At 36.9% G+C, this 22051-nt stretch overlaps 1 protein-coding gene across 2 annotated transcripts in view; it reads right to left on the minus strand.

The window, feature by feature from the left end:
• Positions 1-22051, minus strand: part of LOC120413446 (putative phospholipase B-like lamina ancestor) — a 41645-nt gene that overhangs the window by 9024 nt on the left and 10570 nt on the right. Inside the window, exons 2-3 of one of the 2 annotated variants that reach the window (XM_052709368.1) lie at positions 11511-11764; positions 5711-6317 (exon numbers count right to left, since the gene is read on the minus strand). In XM_052709368.1, the coding sequence (XP_052565328.1) occupies positions 5711-5820 (110 nt within the window). In that variant the 5' untranslated portion in view covers positions 5821-6317; positions 11511-11764. Of the gene's footprint in view, positions 1-5710; positions 6318-6696; positions 6970-11510; positions 11765-22051 lie in introns of those variants that run through there. The other variant, XM_039574279.2, reaches the window with a different exon arrangement.

Genomic DNA, 22051 nt, shown 5'->3' on the forward strand with positions numbered 1-22051 from the left:
GCTCTCTGTTTTTTGGTCCATTTTGAAAAGGTGGCAACATAAACTTTGGAAAATATTTACAATTGATATTCAGAAATAAGAAATTATAAAAAAAAATAATAAAGAAATTTTCAAATTTTCAAAATGCAAATTCTAATCTGTAAAATCCAAAAAATAGAAATTAAATAGTTTAAAAATGAATTATTGATCAGAAATTATATAATTTGAAAGTTATGTTTAATTAATTTAATTTCAGAGTTTTTGAATCCAAGCTTAAATTTTTTTAACGTTTTGAATATTTTTATCATTTTATTTCTTCCTTTAAAAATCGCAAGCTCATGCACAAAGTGAAAATTAGTTGATAATAAGCTGGGTGATGAATAGAGAGAATGCGTAGCGTGGTTTTCGAATGATCCCACTTTGTTTACAGCCAAGAAGTAGGAGGCTGTTGAAGCACAAGCATGACTTTTTTTACTGGTAAATTTGCTGTTTTATAATCCGTAGTATGTGTTTTATTTTGTCTAGTTTTGGACATTTTTTGCTGAAAAATTGTGTGTGTTTTCAAGTTTTGAATGGTTAGAAAAGGATTTTCTTTTATACCGGCGTCAAAGAACTGCGGCGAACGTATTGTTCTTCGATGTCGCAAACAAATTTCCTGGCTGTTTTTGTAATCCTGCAGCTTTTCCTGGTCCAGCAAAAAAAATACGCTAATTCTAGCGAAACTGATCCAACAAACAGAGAAGATTTTCACTAAACCAGTAGGTTTTCAAACGGAATTAAACAATAAAGACAACTTCTGGAAGAAAGCATCGACTCCATAAACATCTTCCATTCATATTTAAAAGAAAAATACGATCTCGCCTTCAACTTTCTTAAGATTTCTTGACTTCAACTCCATGTTCTCAAAAGCCACACATTTTTCATTTTTGCAAAAAAAAGAACAAGTTTTAATTATCGATTGCAATACTCTCTACTTTCTGCGAACAGTAAATTGGTTCCACTTTGACAGTTCAAAATTGAGACCGTTTTGCGAACCACTATTCAGCACCCAGATAATAAGTATTCACTTAGTTGATCTTCCGATTTTTGATATATTAAATAAAAATTGGAGATTGGCCACGGTGGAAACTAAAAAATGTGACCAAAAAAGCATTTTGGACGAGTGGTTTCGGAAAAAAGGTTTACGAAAAAGTAATAAAAAAATACACACAGATATTTCTCAAGCATTTTTCTCTAAGGTCTTAGATATGTAACTAACCATATTCTTAAAACCAAAACGATAAAATTAGAATTGTATTTCTGATAATAGTCAAAATTCACTCAAATGTTTTTCATATTAAATGCTTTCGTTTTTGAAAACAAAATCTAAATATTTTTGAGAAATTATGATAAATTTTGAAAAATGTAGAGAAAAAATATGTATTAACAGTTTAAAGGTTTTAATGCAAATAAAGGAGGGCTATTAATTTTACAATCCAAATTCGACTAGCCGAAGCCTCGATTATCCAAAGTTTCGATTATCCAAAGTTCGAAGGACTTCGGATAACCGAATCAGGAACAAATGAAATCGGCATGTTTTATTTGCTGGTTTTTAACATCAAATTCGGCATCTGTTTTTTTAATGGTCCAATACACCAAGTTTTTTCTTTTTGGGTGTTTTTTAATACCCCTGACGGTTTCAAAAGCACCCAAAAAGCAAAAACTGGAAATTTGGTTTATTAGACCTTTAAAAAAAAACACCAGAAATATTTCTTGACCTCCATTTTGACCGCCACATTGAATCCAAAAATTCTAAATTATTTTATGGTTCTTCAGGGGTCATACTTAAGTTCTACAATCAAAAATAAGACAACAAGATCTAAGGATTTTTGCTGTCCCTATTCAGACTGTAGTCCCGATTCGCCCCAGATGACGGTAATTATTTCTATGTAGCCCCTTAGAGCAGTCCGCTCGGAAATTGCTATTTTCGAAGGTTAATAACTTTTTAGCAAAAAACCCAAAAAAATAAGGTGTCTTCGGGAAAGTTTTTCCAAATTTAAAGAAGATATTAGTTCTGAAAATTGATAAGAACTGAAAGAGAACAAAAACTGAAACAGTTGCTTTTCTCCATACAATTTGACGATTTTGCCCAAACTTGGTGGTCAGTGGTCAGAAAAAGCTCAAATTTTGGAACTTAGGCTAGTGATGCGTAAATCTTTGATTTCAGGGGATAGCCCCAAGTAAGCCCAGATTTGGACCATCCTAACCAATGTAATGCTAAAACTACAAGATAAATGAGATGTTACTGAATGGAACAATGTTCAAATCTGCAGCTCAATTTTTAAATATCCAAATTTTGGATCCATAATCTACAAAAACTGAGCCCGGAAATGGGCAGGCAAATTACTTAGTTTGATCAATCAATTCTTGATTCTCTATCTTACAAATTATTTGTGGGAAGAGAACACACAATCATTGATTAAAGATTTTTTTAAGGTAGTTCTATTTTAAAAAAATTGGAAAAAAATTCGGGGGGGGGGGGCTGCAGCCCGGAAGCCCCCCCCCCCCCTGGCTACGGGCCTGGTACGCCAAGTTTTTTGTGATTCTTCCATCTTGTGTTGATTCACGAAACATTCTGTTGATGTAAAATTTAAAGAAAGTCGAAAACATCTATCACTTATAAGTTTTTTTTTCGGTAAAAAGTAAAAACTTTCGGATCTTCTTGAGAAAACTAATTGGAGGCTCGGAAATAAATATGTTATGATATGATTTTTAGGTGACGTTTAACCTCGTGTAAAGAACAACAAATTGTTGCACTCATAATTAAAAAAGATAAGAGTGCGAAGCGAAGCGAAATTTCCAAAAAAAAGACGGATTTCGTGGAGAATTGCTCTGCTAGCTTTTATATATAAAGCTTTCTTGTCAGAAATTTACCAACACATTCAAAGTACCGTCAATGGGGGTGACTATGGGTCAAAAAACGATACACCTCTCGTATTTTCTTAATAACAAAAACAATTTAAATAACATCGAAAATCTTTCAACGTAGATTTGTTCTTAGATAGTTTACTAACATTTTCCCAAAATATGGTTGATTTTGATGAACGAAGTTGACTTTATAGCTGTCGGCCACCATTGCTAGTACCAACCACTAGTGTCTTCCTTTTATCTACAAGGACTTCGCCGCCCTGGGCTCCTAAGTGTATGAAAGTATGGCACGGAGCGACGGCGCCGAATACCCATTTTACACAAAGAATTTTAGAGCGCCCACCGCGGGATTCGAACCGGCGACCTCTGGATTGTTAGACCAGTGCGCGGTCCGATTGATCCACACGGGCGGGACAATTTTGATGAAAAAAAACGAAAAAAAAAAACGAAAAAAAAAACGAAAATTGAAAACAATTTTGATGAACACTACCTTAAATGCCTATTGTTTGAAAACTGACCCAATCTCACCCCTTAGAGAGGGTGACATTGGGTCAAATGAAACTAAAATGATGCTCAAATACAACGATATGGTAAAAACAAGTCATCCAACAGAGTTTCTTGTTCGAGGGAATCGTATTGACACGCTACAATGTTTGAAGTGGAGATTTTCAAACATTTGGGTACAGTCATCCCACATATTCGGAACGGTTTCCAGATCGGCCAATGTTCAAAAAATCATATCAAATCGATAATTGAACTTAATGATTCGCTTTTACCTTCATTTGAAAGCTTTTATTGCGATCTTTCGAGTGCTGTATCGAACATCTGCAAATCTTAAGTTTTATATGAAGTTTTTGAAGAATAACTTTGACCCTTGAAATCCACAAATTCGGAACACTTTTTTCTTACGAATGTAAACAAACTTTGGATCTCTCCAGGAGTACATATTTATTACCAAATAATGACTTCACACACTGAAACCAATGAAACTTAAGCTTAGTGATGTTTTATACATTGTTTGATAACTTTTTTGTGTGAAAATATCAGTTAAATTCAGGTGTTCCACAATTGTGGAAGGCACAATAACATCCCACAATTATGAAACAGGCCATTTGGAGGCAGTGTTTTGCTGCTTTAGACAAAATAGTCTTGGAATGAAGTTTTTTCTTCAGAAAGTACTACTTTTACTAGTGAAATAGCAAGATAATGTCCAAATGAAGGTTCTAAAAATAGTAGGGTCGACAGAAAAGCTACTTTTGGCATGCTATTGACAAATTATCATAAAAGTGTTCCGAATTTGTGGGTGTTCCGAATATGTGGGATGGCTGTAGTTTTCGAGCAATTCTAACAAAAATATTAGAAAAATGATTTTTCGAGAGGTCATTTTTGGCCAAAAACGTACCCCAACTTTAGACAGCTACCAAACAGGATTTGTTCTAGGAACGAGATTTTTTCAGCGAAGTCATCTTAAGATGTCCCATTGAGAAGAACCTGATAAATTGTAAAATCCGTCAAAAATCACTTTGACCCAATCTCACCCCCCAGACCCAATGTCACCCCCACTGACGTTATGTTTACATTGCAGCTGGGGGTTGGTTTGCATGAGATTTGCTAACTCTTTCTAGCAAAAGTTATATGTCAGGCGACTTCCGGCTAATTTTTTTTACAGAGCGCTCGATCTTATATCCAACATAATCATTTCTCTCTTACTTTTTCGCCCATGACACATTGGTTGTTTTGAAAAAAAATCTAGATTTGATCTTTGTTTGCATCAGGGCACTGTGACGAGGAGTTCACAAATTTTAAATCAAGACTAACATTTTAAAAGGGCCAAAAATTCAATATTACGCCCTTTTGAAATGTTTGTCTTGGTTTAAAAAAATTTAAAATATTTTTTTCGAAGAGATCGGAAAATTTCACGAATGTTTCATATTTTAACATTGTAAATCGGACCATTAGTTGCTGAGATATCGACATTAGAAAATAGTGGGCTGTTAGGGTGAGACTTAGAAAACATCAATTTTTCTGTTTTTAAACACTTGCATGGCAATATCTCAGCAACTAAGGGTCGTATCAACAAAGTTAAAAAAAGCAAAATATAGAGAATTTTCTCAGCTTTTCAAAAATATTTTTTTAAAAGTGCGCAAACATGTGCACTAATTTTAAAAAATGAAAAACTGCGACTATTTTCAAAAAAGTCACCTAAAAATGGATTTTACTTGAAAAAGGTGCACTTTATCAAAATTTCACTAAAGTACTTTTTGATTGTAAATTTGATTTTACATCGAAAAATGAAGTTGAAAAAATTTTACGAGCAATTTTTCGATTTTTTTTAAAAAATCAAAGATTTTTTGCACAACCTGGAAATTTCTGAAAAGTTGGCATTTAATGTCCTCTAAAACATATCAAAAAATAAAAAAATTAAAAATAGTGTTTTTTTTGCAAATCAAGTTTTAGTGACAAAAAGTTAAATAAAAAATCACCAAAAAAATTTTTACCGTGTATCATTTTTTTCAGTGTAGTCCATATCCATACCTACAACTTTGCCGAAGACACCAAAACGATCAAAAAATTCCTTCAAAAGATACATATTTTTGAATTTTCATAAATCATTTTTGTATGGACAGCTGCCAAATTTGTATGGAAAATTATATGGAGAAACAAAACAAAAAGAAAGATAATGAATTTGTTTAGATGAACTTTGATGAAGTACAAGTTATAAAATTTCATCAGTGTGTCAGTGAAATTCCTGACTTTTTCCCGGTTTTCTTCCGAGACCACAAGGGGTTTTTTTTTCTAAACGAAATTCTAAAAGCAAACTCACCTTTCCATATCGGCGATGAAGAACGCCCCGAACGCAAGCATGCACGCCCCCACCAGGATGTACGTACTTATCCGCGTTCTGTACCACGATGCACCGACCACTTTCAACATGGTGCCTATTTTGGGGCCTTTTTCCTGAACACAATAAGGTGTAAAATAGCACTAACTTCTTTTTTTTTTCTTTACTTCTCCTAGACTTTTCCTGGACGGATCGAGCACTTGAGCACACAAACTTCCTTCCGCTTTGCTTCCTCGAGAGACTTCTTGGGCACTTAACTACGAAATCGGCTGAGCCCGGTGCGAGCCCAGCTAAGCCTGGCAATAGTTGAGGTCGGCGATGACCAGGCCAAGTCCGGCAAACAGGTGCAGCAGGATGGTGCACTCCTCAAAGTATCCCTGGCCGGCAACGGCGGCTGCCTTGGCCAATTTGTACCGACGACTCGACGACGTTCCGACTACTCTCATTGGAAAGCGGTACTGGGTGGGCGGCTAGACACGGTGAGGCCGGTGTAAGCAAGGGCTACTCTCCCAACACTGCTGATTCGTTGACGGCGACGTCTTCGCGACGAGACTTGCGTAGATCTACGCGGCGTGGCTGGTGAGGTCACCTGTTGAATGGAAAAGGTTGGAAATTTAGTTTGATGTTTTTATTTATTAACAACCCTGAGTCACGCTGGATACTAATTAAAAGTATGCAGTTTCAATGTATCCAACTGAACCGGACGAGGCACTCTTATCAAACCAAATGAAGATGATATCAAAAGTCAACAGAAGAGAGGGTGTTGAAATACCTTTAAGGCAAATAGAAAATACCACGCAAGGCACGTGTGAGTCACCGTATTGAAACTGACGATCGACTACCCTGAGACGAATCTTCACTTCTTGCACACGAGTAAGTAACTGCAGTTTAACATGAGATCTACACGTGCCACCCGATTGGCGCCACACTTTGTGACACATTCCTAGAACAACGCTGATAAGACGTACCTTTTCTTTTCCTGGCAATGATATCGAACGCCTCGCTGAGCAGCACACTCAAAGCTTTGCTGTATTCTTCCAAGGTTTGCGTAACCCCCGAAAAGAAATAAAAAGTCCTAAGGCGTCAAAAGTGCACCAACTTTCACTGCGATCTAACCAGCTTGTGGGGTTTTGTTGTTTGCAAAGGTGGCACCCGCTTCTAATAACACAACATGTGACGCAAATGTCCAAGCGACTTGGGACTCAAAATTAGCTTAGCGTTAACTTGGGGAAGCTGAGCTGTTCACCAGGGCACGGTTCGGAATGAACTGAACGTTCGCGAGATCGCGAATTGGTCGCGAAGCTTCGCGACTTACCCATACTAACGGGAGGATCGTGTCGGGTCTTATCAATGTGTGGGTACGGACTGTTTGTACTAATGGTTAAGCGAAGAAGCCGGTACCACCAATAAGTGGCTCTGTTGTTATCAAAGACATGATGTGATATGCAAGAAAATTACAGCGAGCTTAAAGGAACAAGTTCTAACTTTAGCGTGATCTTTGGTTTTCAGTAGGAAATAGATCACTTGTAACAAACTTATTGTTAGGAACGGTAAGATTGCAATAAGACAAATGTAAAGCTTGTAAAAGCAAGAAATCTATGAAAAAATCGTAGCGTTGCTAATCGCCAAATCAATTGAAAATTAAGCTAATAAATCCCTCAGAAACATAAGATTACCAAAAACGAAGTTGACTATATAGCTGTCGGCCACCATTGCTAGTACCAACCACTAGTGTCTTCTTTTTAACTACAAAGACTTCGCCGTCCTGAGCTCCATAGTGTTTGAGTACGGCACGGAGCGACGGCGCCGGATACCCATATTTACACTAAGAATGTTTAGAGCGCCCGCCGCGGGTCTCGAACCAACAATCTCTGGATTGTGAGTCCAGTGCGTGGTCCGATTGATCCACATGGGCAAGATTACCATGTATTTTTAATATTTCTTACATTTTCAAGATGAAATTATAACATTTATACTAACGTTTAGAAAGTTATATTCAAATTTCTGTGTTACAATTTTGATATAGTTTTTAAATCAGTTTGTAAGTACTCTAAAATATATATTCCCTAATAAATAATGTTTTGCACAAAAAAATGTGTTCAAAGTATTTTTTTTCATAAAATTATTTTTATTAGGTCCTTTTCGGTACTGGGACCTGGTTAGGACCGAGTCGGCTTTTGTAATTACATTTGACTTAATAATTACAGAGGATCTTGTGTGTAAATGTTAGTGGAAGGGGAGCCGATTACTGTGTTCATAGTACTTCAAGAAAAAGCTTCAAATTTTTTGGGAAAGACTTTGAAAGTTAGTTAATAATATACATTATTTCTATACTCTCAAAATATCATGTTTTCCTCAATGAAAATAAGTTTAATCGAATGAAATGAGTTTAATGTGTTCAAAGTATCTCATGAAGATGCTTTAAAATTTTTGGGAAAGGTTTTGAAAGTTAGTTCATAGAATACTATATTTTTATACTTTGAAAATGTCATGTTTTCCACAATCAAAATTAATTTAATCGAAAAAACAGACTGCATCATCGTTTTTTAGGACATTTTTTCACAAAAAAAAATAGTTTTCAAGTTTCAAGCTTTAATTGAAACACACTTCATAAAAATTGCGGATTTATAAGTATTCCCAGTAGAACAAGTTAAATAGTAAATTTGGATTTATTAATTCTTACTAAAAGATTGGTTTTGTTAATTTTTTCATGAATTTTGATCGTACTTGGAAAATTTAATTTACTAATCCTTTTTATTAGCATTTTACAAAAAAGTTATTGAATTTTTTTTTTTAAATAATTCTATGTGATTTTTTTCAAATTAACTTTACTACTGGTGTGACGCAACCTGACCTGACACTTTTAGGCTGATATAGGGCGTATCAAAGTCACCCTGGTTTAAAAGAAAATGTTTATTATTATTTTTAAAGCACTGTTCTAAAAGAAAAAAACGAGTTAAAACGCTTTTTTCATTTTTTTAATGGAAAATAGGTTTTTTTTTTTTATATTTTAAGTACGCCATCAAATCGAGCGTATAATTTCACATAAAAGTCCCTTTGGCGTCATCCATAAAGTATGTCACGCTCTAGGGAGGAGGGGGGGGGGGTCTGAGCAAGTGTGACATTGCATTTTATAAGTATAGGAAAAGCGTGACAAAGGGGGGGGGAGGGGGGGTAAATTTTGGCTGATTTTTGCGTGACGTACTTTATGGATGAAGCCTTTAACACTAAATTTTCAAATCATCCCCATTTCAGGCTGCAAATTATTGAAAATTCTTTCACGTCATTCTCAAGAAGTGGTTTTATTATAGAATGTTGTTAAAAAAATATGAAATGAAGGAAATTATCTATTTTTAGACCTTTTCAAAAGGCAAATCAAATTCATTTTTTTTTTATTTCACCCTAAGTTTCCTTATTTAATATTGAAAACCAATACTTTCCTATTGAAATGAACCAATACTTTCCGATATGTTTCAGGTTGAAAATGTCAAGCTAATAAAGCGACCCATACAAAAAAATTGTTAGATTTTCAAAGCCTCAGTTTTTTTTAGGAAATTGTCTCAGCTTTTAAAAACAAATCCGGATTGGCTTTCCTTCAACAAATCGAAGTCGTCGTGCCAGCTTGTCGCACCCGCCATTTCGACGTTCCGAGAAAAACGCACGCAATGTAATCAAAAACGAACATGTTTTGTTTGGCTGATTATTCTGTGCATTGTCTCGAAGTTTGGTTGAAGTTGGTTGCTGGAGTCCCGAGTTATTATAATTACAAATGTTTACGGTAGTCTAGCTTGTACGTGCGTCAAACGCGTTCTGACCTGGAATCCCTTTGGCCAGTTGTCGCACTTACATCAATTTTCAGGGAGTGACAAGATACCACGACAAGATTGAAACTACTTTCATATGTATAGTGACAAAAATGCAAGGAAAAAAATCAACTACATATTTATATGGAGCCTAACATTTCAAAAGGGCACAAAACTTTTGTAAACAATAGTGTATCCCTTTCACTCAAATGACAGTTTGCATAAGGTGTAAGAGGGATACACTCTTGTTTACAAAAGTTTTGTGCCCTAATGAAATGGAAAGCACGATATAATTGGGTCCTAAAATGAAGCTTAGATTGCTGATATTATTCTTTACAACGATAAAGCTTATTTTTCTGAGTAAAATAACCCTTTGTACGACCACAAAGAGTTTAAAATGGATTTTAAAATCAATTTTGAAAAATTAACCTCGCGGTCCTTCTTGACAGCTCGTTCCAAGGGGACCATAGTTGATCCATCGAAAAAATGTTGTCTTGTCAATAACTTTTTTTGCATAAAAATAAAAAAAGTGATCAGAAATGGTTTTTAATCGTGTTTTTTACCGTTGTACATAAAAGTTTACATAGGGTTTTAGTACCCAATTGTAATAATAAATATATTTTAATATTTGTGTATTTGTGTATTTTTAGTTTTATTCATAATTAAGTTTAAAAAAATAAAGTTGCAAACAAGTTTAAGATCAATTTTTAATATCTACTATAACGGGACCATCCATAAACCACGTGGACACTTTAGAGGGGACACTTTATGGCGTTTGTCCACGCTTCATACAAAACATTGTTTTTTGTATGGACAATTGTCCACGTGGTTTGTGGATGGTCCCAACACCGCGAATTTAAATAACAGTTGCCTATTCAATTGTTTTCAAACAATTCGTTGGTGGAAACTAGACAATTCAAAACAACAGGTAAAATTGTGTTTTTTTTTTCAATTTTGCCTCGGTTCATGGGCAATTACCACAGCAAGTTACCGTATCGATTGCCACGTGCATTCCTCCCGGTTGAGCAGTGTGTGCAGTGTGCTTTCTCTGGACTCTTAAACTTCATGCACAGCGCAATTGTGAATTAACTTGACCTTTCAATCCATTGAGAGTAAGCCAACAAAGTCAAGGCCTCGTTTGGCGTCCAACTGCACAACCAGATGGCCTGAATTTGTGTTTCAATTTTACTGCAGGAAGTTTGTAAAAATAAGCTTTGCTTTTTAATATTTTAATATACTTTAAAAAAAACTAATCTAGGGTTTGACACACAAAGCACAAAGGCGGACCTCTTTGCACGACCTGGATAACCGATGGGACGATCTTTGAACAACCGCGCCACAACTCGCTAATGAAAACATTACACATTGCACAGAAAGCGAGCATCCGAGCGGCTTGGAAAATTCGCAAAAGTCGATAAATGGTTCCATGATCCGATCCGCGCCGGCCATCGTCGATCATCAAAGGCAAACAGTGGCCATCTTTCTTCTAGCCAGATAGCGATAATTAAAATTGTCTGACTAATTTGTTTCGGTTTGTTCGTTCTTAAAATTCCATCGGTCCAGCAATAAAGTTATTGATCGATCACGCGCCACCTGCGCCAAACATTTTAATGGATCGGATGGGTCCGGCCGGAACGATCAGGAGATGCTTGTTCTTGAAGTGTTTTTTCCTGTTTTTCTCTCGAGTGGTTCCGGAGCATTTTCCGCAAGTGGTTGAAAATTTGCATTCCTTTTGCATTGAGGAAAAAGAGAACTTTTCGCTCCGTTGAAATCCTCGACGCAGCAAAAGTTAATATGTATTAGTGACATCTCCTGTAGATTGAGCAACACAGAGATTGAGTCACTCTCTAGTGTGCGTGCGTTCTCTTTGAGAGCTATTCGATGTCAAATGTCACACATTTGCTATTTTGATGTTTTTAAAGTCAAAAATCGAAGTTTCAAACCCAAATATCCCCTACCTCCCTCTAGAAATGACTTACCTGCACCTTCCGGTCAGCTTCCGCTCCGTAATCCGGTTCCAAGGTTCCAAATCTGCACACTTTCCCTCCCTCTCCGCTCCTCTCTTTCACACAAACTATCTTTTATTTCCCGTCGTCAGGAAGACCGCCGGCCGCCGGAACTGGGTGTCGTGTCAACCCATCGGAAAGGGGGTGCGGGCCTGGGGCGGTTGGACGCGACGCGCCTCTGGATGCTCCTCCGGCGGGGCACTCGAGTGGCCGGTATGGGGTGGATGCTACAGGGAAATGAAACACAACAAGAAAGAGGGAAAAACCGCATTAACTAAACGCTAAAGGTGGAAGTATCGTTACGAGTTTAGGGAAGTAGGAACGCGTGTTTGGCCACGGTCGCCTCCCGGCGGGTGGCAGAAAATATATACATCAATTACCGACGTCTGGTATTTTGGGGCCACTTTCAGCGATGAGTGGAAACTATTTTTAAACTGTGGATAAGCTGGAGGGAATTTGTTTCAAATAAATTGGCAGCTCAGTACACACATTCCTTATGAATCATGGAATCAAAGTTCTAAAAAATCAAGCTAAAGCCAATGCAAATTTTAGTTCTAGATTACCAGATTATTTTGCGTATTCCCAAAAAAGACACGCGTCAAACCAGCCTCGGAACGACGGGCCGCACTTTCGGCAAATGCGCGCTGTCAAATCCCATACTGCACGTTTTGTTTTTGTTGATCTTCTTCTTCGAATCGCCTGGCATTGTTGCCAGGTATATTACTAATTGCACCACAAGTGCAGAAAATCGCTGACAACAATGTCTACGGCACATTCTGAAATGCCGCGCGGCGTGTACCTTTGAAAGAAACGGGCAATACCATTTTTGCCAATGACGTATTATTTTCGATTTTTCGAGAAATTTGGCGAAACGGCACAGATTTTTTAATCACTCCCTCAATTTTCATAACATTTACGTAATAAATGAATGCTCCCATAAAACAATCATGTATTCAAAAAGTATCTGTATTTTGACAAGGGAATTTCTGATCGATTTGGTATCTTCGGAAGGATGTTATTGTTAGGTTATGTTTATGACTTTTCAGAAAAAAGATACACGGAAAAAAAATTGAAACAAATTGTATAAACCGACTTTTTATTACGAGAATTTCTTTCCAAAATGTATATTTTTTAAATTTCATTTTTTTTTAAATATTCTATAGGTTCTATAGAAAGTAAGGACGGTGTAATATCTGGTACTGGAAATAATTAAATAAAAAAAAGTGATTATTTTTTTAAGGATCTAAAATATCGTAAAACAAAAGAAATGTGTTTAGCTTTTTTTTAAAAAAAATGTGCATTCAACTGTTGTGATAAAAAGTGTAATAAAAATCAATAAACGTAACTTTTCTGAACAACATTTATCATAATCTACAACTTCGCCCAAGACAAAATATCGATCAGGAAATGTCATCTCAAGATCTACGTCAAACTAGCTGGATCCACATCAAAAGTACTAAATTTGGCATGAGAGTTCCTAAGCCAAAATTATCAGACTCGTATTTTTTATGATTGATGATTAGGGTAGTACTATCCGAAATAGCGTTTTTAAACGATTTTCGCAAAACCCACATTTTGTTTAAATCATACCTCCGGAACGGGTTTACGGTCAAATATGGTTCTGCCGTTCCGGAGATATGATTTTTGAAATGTGTATTTTGCGGAAATAGTTAAAAAACGCATTCTTTGGACCACCCTATTTTGAATAGGACCACCCCAATCACCAAAACCATACGGGTCTAATTATTTTCGACAAGGAACTATCATGGCATTTTTTTGCCAAATCGAATTGTGTTGAGAAGTGGGGGGAGGTCGAACCGGGCACCGGTTCTTTGAGCGGAGTGGTCAAAATTAAACACCTTTTTTCCACTCGCTATAAAACTAAAATCGTTTATTAATTAACGACACATTCACAAATTACAATTAGGTTTTACAGCGTGACGTCACGAGCGCACACGCACACACATTTTTACTGTGACACACGTGCAAAAAATGTAAACAGTGCAGCCAAGCTGTCAAATTTCTAACCTCCAAATCGAGTCGGCGTAAAACCTAATAAACTTACATCTTCGGTGTTTTTTCACAGCCGGACGAATCCCTCGATGTCCGAGCTGCGCCCGTGCTCCCGCTTGCTCAAGAAGTTTTCAACTTTTGACTGATTGCCAAGCGACAGCACGGGCACCACGTAAACAATAACAAACAATGACACTGACGTGATACAGGGGGCGTACGAGGGACGCGTTCGTCGCAACAAATTGATTATTATTAAATGCAAGAAGAAAGTTTTAACAAAATTAAAATTTATATAATTAAATATCTCGAAAAATGTTTGATGAATCCACGAGTTTTTATTTAACAAAAGGTAAACAAGTACAAAACTATAATTTTGAAAAGAAATTATATCACCAAAAATAGTAGTAAACTATTTATAAAAAACTAAAAAAGAAGTTTTTAAAAGTGCCAAGACTAACTGAAAATTATATTTTTTTTTCAACTTAATGCGACAATACTCGAAAAAAAAAGTTGTAGACATCACAAAAGCTCAAAATCCCATCAAACAGATCCCGTTAAGCCACCCAACTCCAGACACACGCGCCTGAAACTAAAATCCCAGACAGTGTTAGTAAAAAACTTTCAAAACAATCTCTCAAATTAAAGGGCACATGTTTACAGATAAACAGTAGAGTGCCGCACTGACTTGTGCGGCTCGTGTGGTTCTGAAAATCAGCGAAATTGGCACACGCAAAGCCACAACTACCGGGGAGCTTTGTTTGTTTGTTTCTAAGTAGCACATAAAATCTCAGCCCAAGTCTACTGGCCGCTGTCTGATCTGGGGACACTTTTTTTTTGTGGGACTCAGCAGCACGCGACGTGATATCGGATGGCGGTTCTGGCTGGGATGGTCCCGTACCGGGAAAGTCCCCTCCGCTTCTCAAATACAGTTCAGACTCGATTATTCGAGGTCGTGGAAAAACTGAAGCCCTTTTAACTGGTCTGAAGTGATTTAGAATTTTTGAATCATAGATGGCCATCCAACTGACGGGGATGAAATATTGCATTTGGTTAGGTATTTGGTAGGCAATCAACCATTAAAATTGAACTACAATATGGCCGCAAAACTCACATTTAAGAGAAAGAAGAAAAAAAAATAAAACGTTATATTCATTCATTCAGTCAAAGGTCCCATACAAACCTTCGGGTTATTAAAAACTTCAGATAATCAAGATAATCTAGATAATCGTTTCTGTTTTTTTTTTATTTTTGATAATATCATAGGCGGGTCATCGAGTCTGCACTGTACTAAGAGTGGACTTAGGTTAGCAACCATTATAAAGAACTTCAAAGTCGATCATTTGGTTTGTTGTTTCCAGCTGGCAACAGTAGTCTGGCTTATATATGTTTATGATTAGGGTAAAACGTGCAATATAAGATTTTCAAAAAACAAACTTTTATTCAAGGTGTTCATATTTATTTCAAATGCATTTGTTAAAATAAAACCATTAATCTTTTTTTGTTGTTGCATATTGAGCTACCAAAACACGAATCAATACCCTAAGGAGGAAAGATCTAGAAGAGTTTGTTTAATATCGATGAACAATGCCGAAGCTTATCAACTTTGCCGCCGGAGAATGAAACCGGAGCCGATACATGATCGTCAAACGCCGACGGCTGTGAAAAGACACTACGTCTCTGCACCGGGCGTCAAACCCGCGGGGAAGTTCAGGTTGATGAACTAAACTGGAACGCAACGTTGTTTTAAATTGAGGTACGGCTACGGCTAATCATACTAATCCTCAATAAAAAAAATAGCTAGAATTGCGGTAATTGAAATTTTAAATTTCGTGATTTCGAACCAATAAATTTGACATTTCAAATTCTAAGACGTACTCAAATATGAGTACTAGGCCTAATATAGGGACATCTTCATCTGCGTAATTACCAGAAGGAAATATTTTTATATTGTATTTTTTTGTTTTTTATTTGACTTGATGCAATGATATAAATTTGACAAATGACTTCACAAAATACCTACTTTCAAGCTAAAAGTCACCAAAATCAACAAAACAAAATTATATCGAAATATTTGCACAGCACCACTCACCAACAAAAACAATTCACACCGACAGTTTAGCAACAATTAAATTTATATTTTGATTCTTTGCGACGCCACAGACTACACAACGAAACAACCCAAACTCTTCACAAAGTGCTCCTCCTCTTTTCGACCACACCACACTACTAAACCACGCTAAACTGTCTCGCGATCGGCCGGATTCGCCCCACTGGTCGCGATCGTTTTTATTTTGTGAGCTCCACTCGCGTCATTAACGTGCAGCACTGGACTGTCAACTTGCTAATCGGCACCGCAAACCTACGGAAAAACCGGTAACGGGTGTCGAAGGTGCGAATGATCGACCACCGCAAACCAACGTGATCGATCACTCACCGATCACTGAGTACTGACTGCGTTTTGGTGAGAGTTTCTTGTGGTCGGAAAAAAGATCGGCTCGCGAATTTCGCGAACGTAACCTACACCAATTCGCACTAGATCCATGTGATCGTACACCCGAAATCTTGTTGGTTTACTACACGAAAGTCCTGTGTACCCACGATCAAGGTTACGATCCCAGTGTGTTTGGATACGAGAAAGGAAGGTGGAAGAAATTTGCATCATTTTAAGGTATATTGATCAATTGTTGGATAATACTTGATAAATTTCTAAAATAGTATCCATTAAAAAAATAAGCATAAGCATAAGCATAAGCATAGGTGCCCACCCGCAGTTGCTACTCCGTTATTGACCAGGACCTCCAGAAGTTACATCCACGAGCCGTGGAAGATGAGTGGGTGCTATCTTTCCTCGCTTCGCAACTTCTCAAAGGCCCCTATCATGCTGATCAATACCGGCGCCGGCCACGACCACTGGTAGAGTCACGGGGAAGTGGATGGGAATGTTAGTCCGATACTTGAGTGATAGAGACCGCCCAATCGACTGCTTCTCCGACAAAGTATCACATGAGTTTTGAGGGGGTTAGTAGATGGGTATAAGGTCATGATTCACGAGTGGCAGTGATGTGACCATGAGCATTTTGTTTATTGGTTGAACATTTTAAATCTTAGGCAGCCGGCTGCGGAAAGATGCATAATTGATTTTTTAAAGAGTTTTTTTTATCGAACGCGTGCCAACCGAGCAGTAGTGCTATGGGCTGGACTTATCAGTATATTTTTACTGTATCAACAATTTTGATAACGCGAGCAAATTTCAAGAATAGTTAATGAAAGACGCTTTACTCTTCATAAAGTCAATAGTTTAATAAGTTTATACTAAAACTGCCGATTGGAATAAATTATTACGATCAACAAATATAAACGAAAAGAAAACAGGACCCCACGTAATCGATTGTTATTAAATTAAAACAATACTTGAAACGAACTAAACCGGCGGCGTGCCTTCCAATCAACGATGATAAAAGAAGGACTTATGAAAAATAAAATATCAAATATAAGGCTCCGACAAACACGTTACAGAGTAACCGCGAGGTCCCGCTACTCACAATCGAATAAAAAAAATGTCAGCGTTACAGCTGTTAAGTTACACGCTGTTACAGAAACTCGCGACGGATATCAACATTTATAAGAAATCATAAAATATACAACCACGCAACTGATTTAACGAAATTTTCCGAAATATTTCTTCGATCTGGCGCGCGTTTTTACAGAAACGTAATAAGCTCAATCTGAAAATCTGGAAAATAATTTGATTAATATTGAACAAACTCATTCATACAGACTCTTACACACCATTTATGATAGTAAACCCTTAAATAACTAGTTTACTAAAAAAAATCAATACATTAAATAAACATCAGATCAACAAAAACATCAGATTAAAAAAAACAAACATTTAAAAGCATTCAATGAAATGAATAATTCTAGATAACTTTTTCAAAACAACCATTTCGCTATGGATTTTGTATATTTTGTATGGACCTTTTGAAAAAGTAATCGAGAATTGTGGGCATAATATAACAGTTTGCGAATCGATCAGAATTTACCGAACGAAAAGTTGTATCGTAGCAGTTAAAAGCATTTCTATGCCGCCCTGCTACAAAATTCAAGGAAAACAAAGATATACGCTCAATTTAAATTGAAGAATTCGACGACGTTTTTTTCCGCTAGGTTCGCTGTTGTTCCAGCGGTGTTCGGAATGACAGCTCCCATACAGTTTGAGCAGTTTTTAGGGAAAAATCGCGTTTATAATGAAAAATCAAGCATTTTCAGAAAAGTGGGGTATTGCAAAGTGTGGCAATTTTGCTAACGATCATAATGCGTGGTGATTTGTAGTGATTAAATGTGACTGGTATTTTATTTAAACGATTTTTCTTAAAAGATGATTGATATTTTAGATAACTTGAGTTAAATGTTGCAAAAGTTAAAAGTAATGATGAAATATTATGTAAAAGTGTTTAAACTTTACTTTTCTTCCCGTTTGACCAAAATATTGACCTTAAAAATGCATTTTGGTGATTTTTTTGGAAATTTTTGGAAAAATTCGAATAACTGACAATTTTTTGAGAAAATTATTGTAATTATGCTGTAATATGACTCTAATAGTTTGTTCTATCAATAATACACACATAAGGAGCATTATCAATCAAATAAATCTTATTTAAATCAATTTTTCAAAAGATCTTTTTGGTAAATTTGACGAAAAAACATGACAAATTAACTCAGTGTCTATGATTTATACATCATTCAATTCGTTTATGCGATTGCCACACTTTACAATAACTTTCATCGACGTTAAAATATATTTGAAGGAGATAAAAATCAAAAACTGCAAAAAAAATTAATATTTCCAAGCACGCTGTCATTCTGAACATCGTTGCGTAGTGCTTCTACTCGCCACCAGGATGCGTGCACGTTTCTGTCGAATCTCTCAATTGGTACCCAATTTTGAGAGGGTTAGGTATGCCTACCTTGAAGGAGTAGAACTACCCTGATCCAAACTTTCAATTTTAAAGACGCACACACACACACGAGTCATTCTCTGCCACACATACTAATACACACGTAATCAAAACGGGCTCACCAAATAAGTATGTTCCAAATGTGCACCTTGCAGCTTCGCGCGGCACATCGGCTTAACCGGGCAAATGTCCAAAAGCGCCCAGCACGGCCCGATGGCGATGCTGCCCCATCACAGCTACCCCTCAGGGGCCGATAGCTAGCGCCAGCACACTCGCGATCTCCATGCAGCAGAGCTTAGCGTAGTCGCCGCCTCATTCGATAAGCCAGCGCAGCTCACCGGACCAGCTCCGACACACAGCAAAACAGGCAAACACTGCGCACACTAACAAAACTCGTCATCACTCTATCATTGCTCGCATAGAACGGAAAATAGCATGACGATCGATTCGCCTCTCATGTTTTCGTACAATGAAAACAACCCCCTTCCCGTGCACTCGATATTTATGTTTCCTTTTGTCAACCATTGCAACGCCTTGAGACACAAACTCGCCCGCACATGTGTTTGTCTCACTCACTCTCTTTCGAAGGTTTGGCAGCACTGATCACTTCGCCCAAACACGCACACATCCAACTTGACAGCAACGGCTTTTCCCTGTTATTTCTTCTACCTCTGTCATCAGTATCGTCACCAATACCAGTGCAATCAGAGGACGGCAGCCACGACGGTACACCTCAACAGCTTATCACCAACTCCACAAAAAGCATTTTTTCTAAAGGTTAGCCTTGACAAAAATTTCAGGCACAACAAAAAAAAACTATTTTGTAGAATACATTATGCCGAAGAAACTATATGACAATTCCTCCACACTGCACTTTAAACAGGTGTTGCAACCCTTTGATTATTTGACTCTTCTTTTTTCTACACAAAACTGAGTTTTTTAATGAAATTTTCATCTAATAACACTTTCATTTTCCATTTCTTTCGCACTATTCTAATTTTTCAACCATGGGAATTGGTTTCTTTGCGGGATGAATACCGTCCTTAGGAGTACAGAACACGCACACTACTGCAAACCAATACGGCTGAAATCATCGCGGAGACTCTCTTGCGTTGTCAAAGCGTTCACCGAAGCCAAATTAAAATCGCGAAAATGCGTTCCATTTCAAAAAAAAACTTCCAAACTTCACTTTCCCCAACATAATTAACTCCTCGTTGTAACTTTCCACGAACATTGAAATGTTTTACTACAAAAAACATGCCAAAAATCGAATTAAAACCGCGGACCACGACGTTTCAGCAACTGCTCTCGATCAGTATCCATTAAAAAAAAAATAAAAATAAAAATAAAGTATCAGTCTAGGACAACTACTGAAAACCCACCCTTAAAGATATTTTTACCTTAATGAAATTTGCGCATTACAAGTTGAGGAAATTTCGGCTACACTCAAAGAAAATTTACAACTCAAGCTAAATATGTTTGTTTTTGTAGCGGAAGCAATTACTCACGCTCGGTTTACTGATTTTACTACTGCTAGTACACAATGATCTTGAAAGTAGCAAACAAAATAAGATGAATGATTTTCTGGTTCTACACGAAGCAAATACTAGAGCGTTTTAAAGGAAAGCAGGTTAATTGATGTTAGAAGCCAGATGTGAAAGTGTGGTCATTGAGCAAAAAATGTCCTCCGGCAATAATGGCGGCGAAACGGCTTCTAGTTAGGTTTTAAAATAAAACATTTTTGGTACTGCTAATGAGATGCAATGAACTTGGAGAGGACATTGGCGGTAATGGCTTGAACGATTTTGAACCTTTACACTTAAAATAGTTATTATGCTGCCTTGAAGAAAAAATACACTTTTTACACAATGATATTTGCCATTCTCACGGAAATTGGCCATTTTTTTCCTTTTTTTATTTTACTAAAACTCCGCGCCCAAAAGAACCATTTATTCATGAAATCTTAATCTTGAAAAGGGTTGTTCTGATCGATTTAGTGTTGTCAATAATGTTGTAGGTGATGAAGACAATCAATATAAAACAAATTTACCATTAATTTAAAAAAAATATTTCAATTTGAATTGGTTTTTTTATTAGGAAATTATCAATTCACAATGTCGTATTTCCGATTCTAACAAAAGATTTGCCGAGAGAAGGAAAAATTAAAAAAAAACCTTCGAAAAAAAATAAATATTACAAAATTGTTATACTTATCTAAAGTTCTCTTTTGTCTAATTCAGAGAAATTTTCTAGAATTTAAAACTTTTTGAGATTTATCATTATTCACTTGAAAAACAAGTCAAATTAAGCAATTTTGCATCATTAGTTTTTCCATGCAAGTCTCCATAAAATTCGCTGATTTGAATGTATAGTTTCATTCGAATTAACGAAAAAACGAAGTTGACTTTATAGCTGTCGGCCACCATTGCTAGTACCAACCACTAGTGTCTTCCTTTTATCTACAAGGACTTCGCCGCCCTGGGCTCCTAAGTGTATGAAAGTATGGCAAGGAGCGACGGCGCCGAATACCCATATTTACACAAAGAATTTTAGAGCGCCCGCCGCGGGATTCGAACCGGCGACCTCTGGATTGTGAGTCCAGTGCGCGGTCCGATTGATCCACACGGGCGGGACATTAAATTAACGAATCCGCTATATATTCCAAAGTTTTCATATTTAGGAGGGATGATTTTCTAATCGGCAATTCCCACAACAAGTTTTTTTTTGTTTTTTTTTTCTGGATATGTTTAAGGGAACCTAAATATGCATCTTAAGCGCTAGATTTTAGGGTGGTGCAAAATCTGGTCAAATCAAATCAAACCATCCACATTAACGACCCCCGGGTCTTTTGTGGTCTCTATTGCAAGTTTCTGCTCGAACCTAGGAGTCCGAAGGCTTGAATGGGGAGAGCACCCAAACCTCTTTCTACTCCAAGGAACCTTCCACCCCAGTGTTTGAACTGACGACCTTTGGATTGCGAGTCCAACCGCCGCCAGCGATTCCACCGGAGTAGGCTTGGTTTGGTGTGTTGTTTGTACTTATGGCATGGAGACGAATGACTTAACGGCCTAACAACCATGGCCGGGACCGACATTTTACTTCCTCATCCGATGGAAGGTTGGAGCATATGGGAATCGAACCCAGAATCATCCGCTTACAAAGCGGACAGTGTAACCATTCTGCCACGCACTGCCACTTATTCATGAAATCTATATTTTGAAATGGTTGTTCTGATCGATTTAGTGTTGTCAATAATATTGTAAGTGATGGAGACAATCCATATAAAAAAATCTTCAAATAAATATTATTTCAATTTAAAATAGTTTTTATTAGGAAATTATCAATTCACTAATTCGTTTTTCGTATAACCAAATTTCATATTTCCAATTATAACAATAGATTTGCCGAGAGAATGGATTTAAAAAATTAAACCTTCACCCAACTGGCGGTCGCATGATTGTGATACATGGCGGCATGAAAGTATATCAGAATCTGCATGAAAACTGTCCTCATGCATTTTTTGCGATATAGGGGTATGACATT

The sequence above is a fragment of the Culex pipiens genome, chromosome 3 (genome assembly GCF_016801865.2).
Source record: "Culex pipiens pallens isolate TS chromosome 3, TS_CPP_V2, whole genome shotgun sequence".
Taxonomy (NCBI): domain Eukaryota; kingdom Metazoa; phylum Arthropoda; class Insecta; order Diptera; family Culicidae; genus Culex; species Culex pipiens.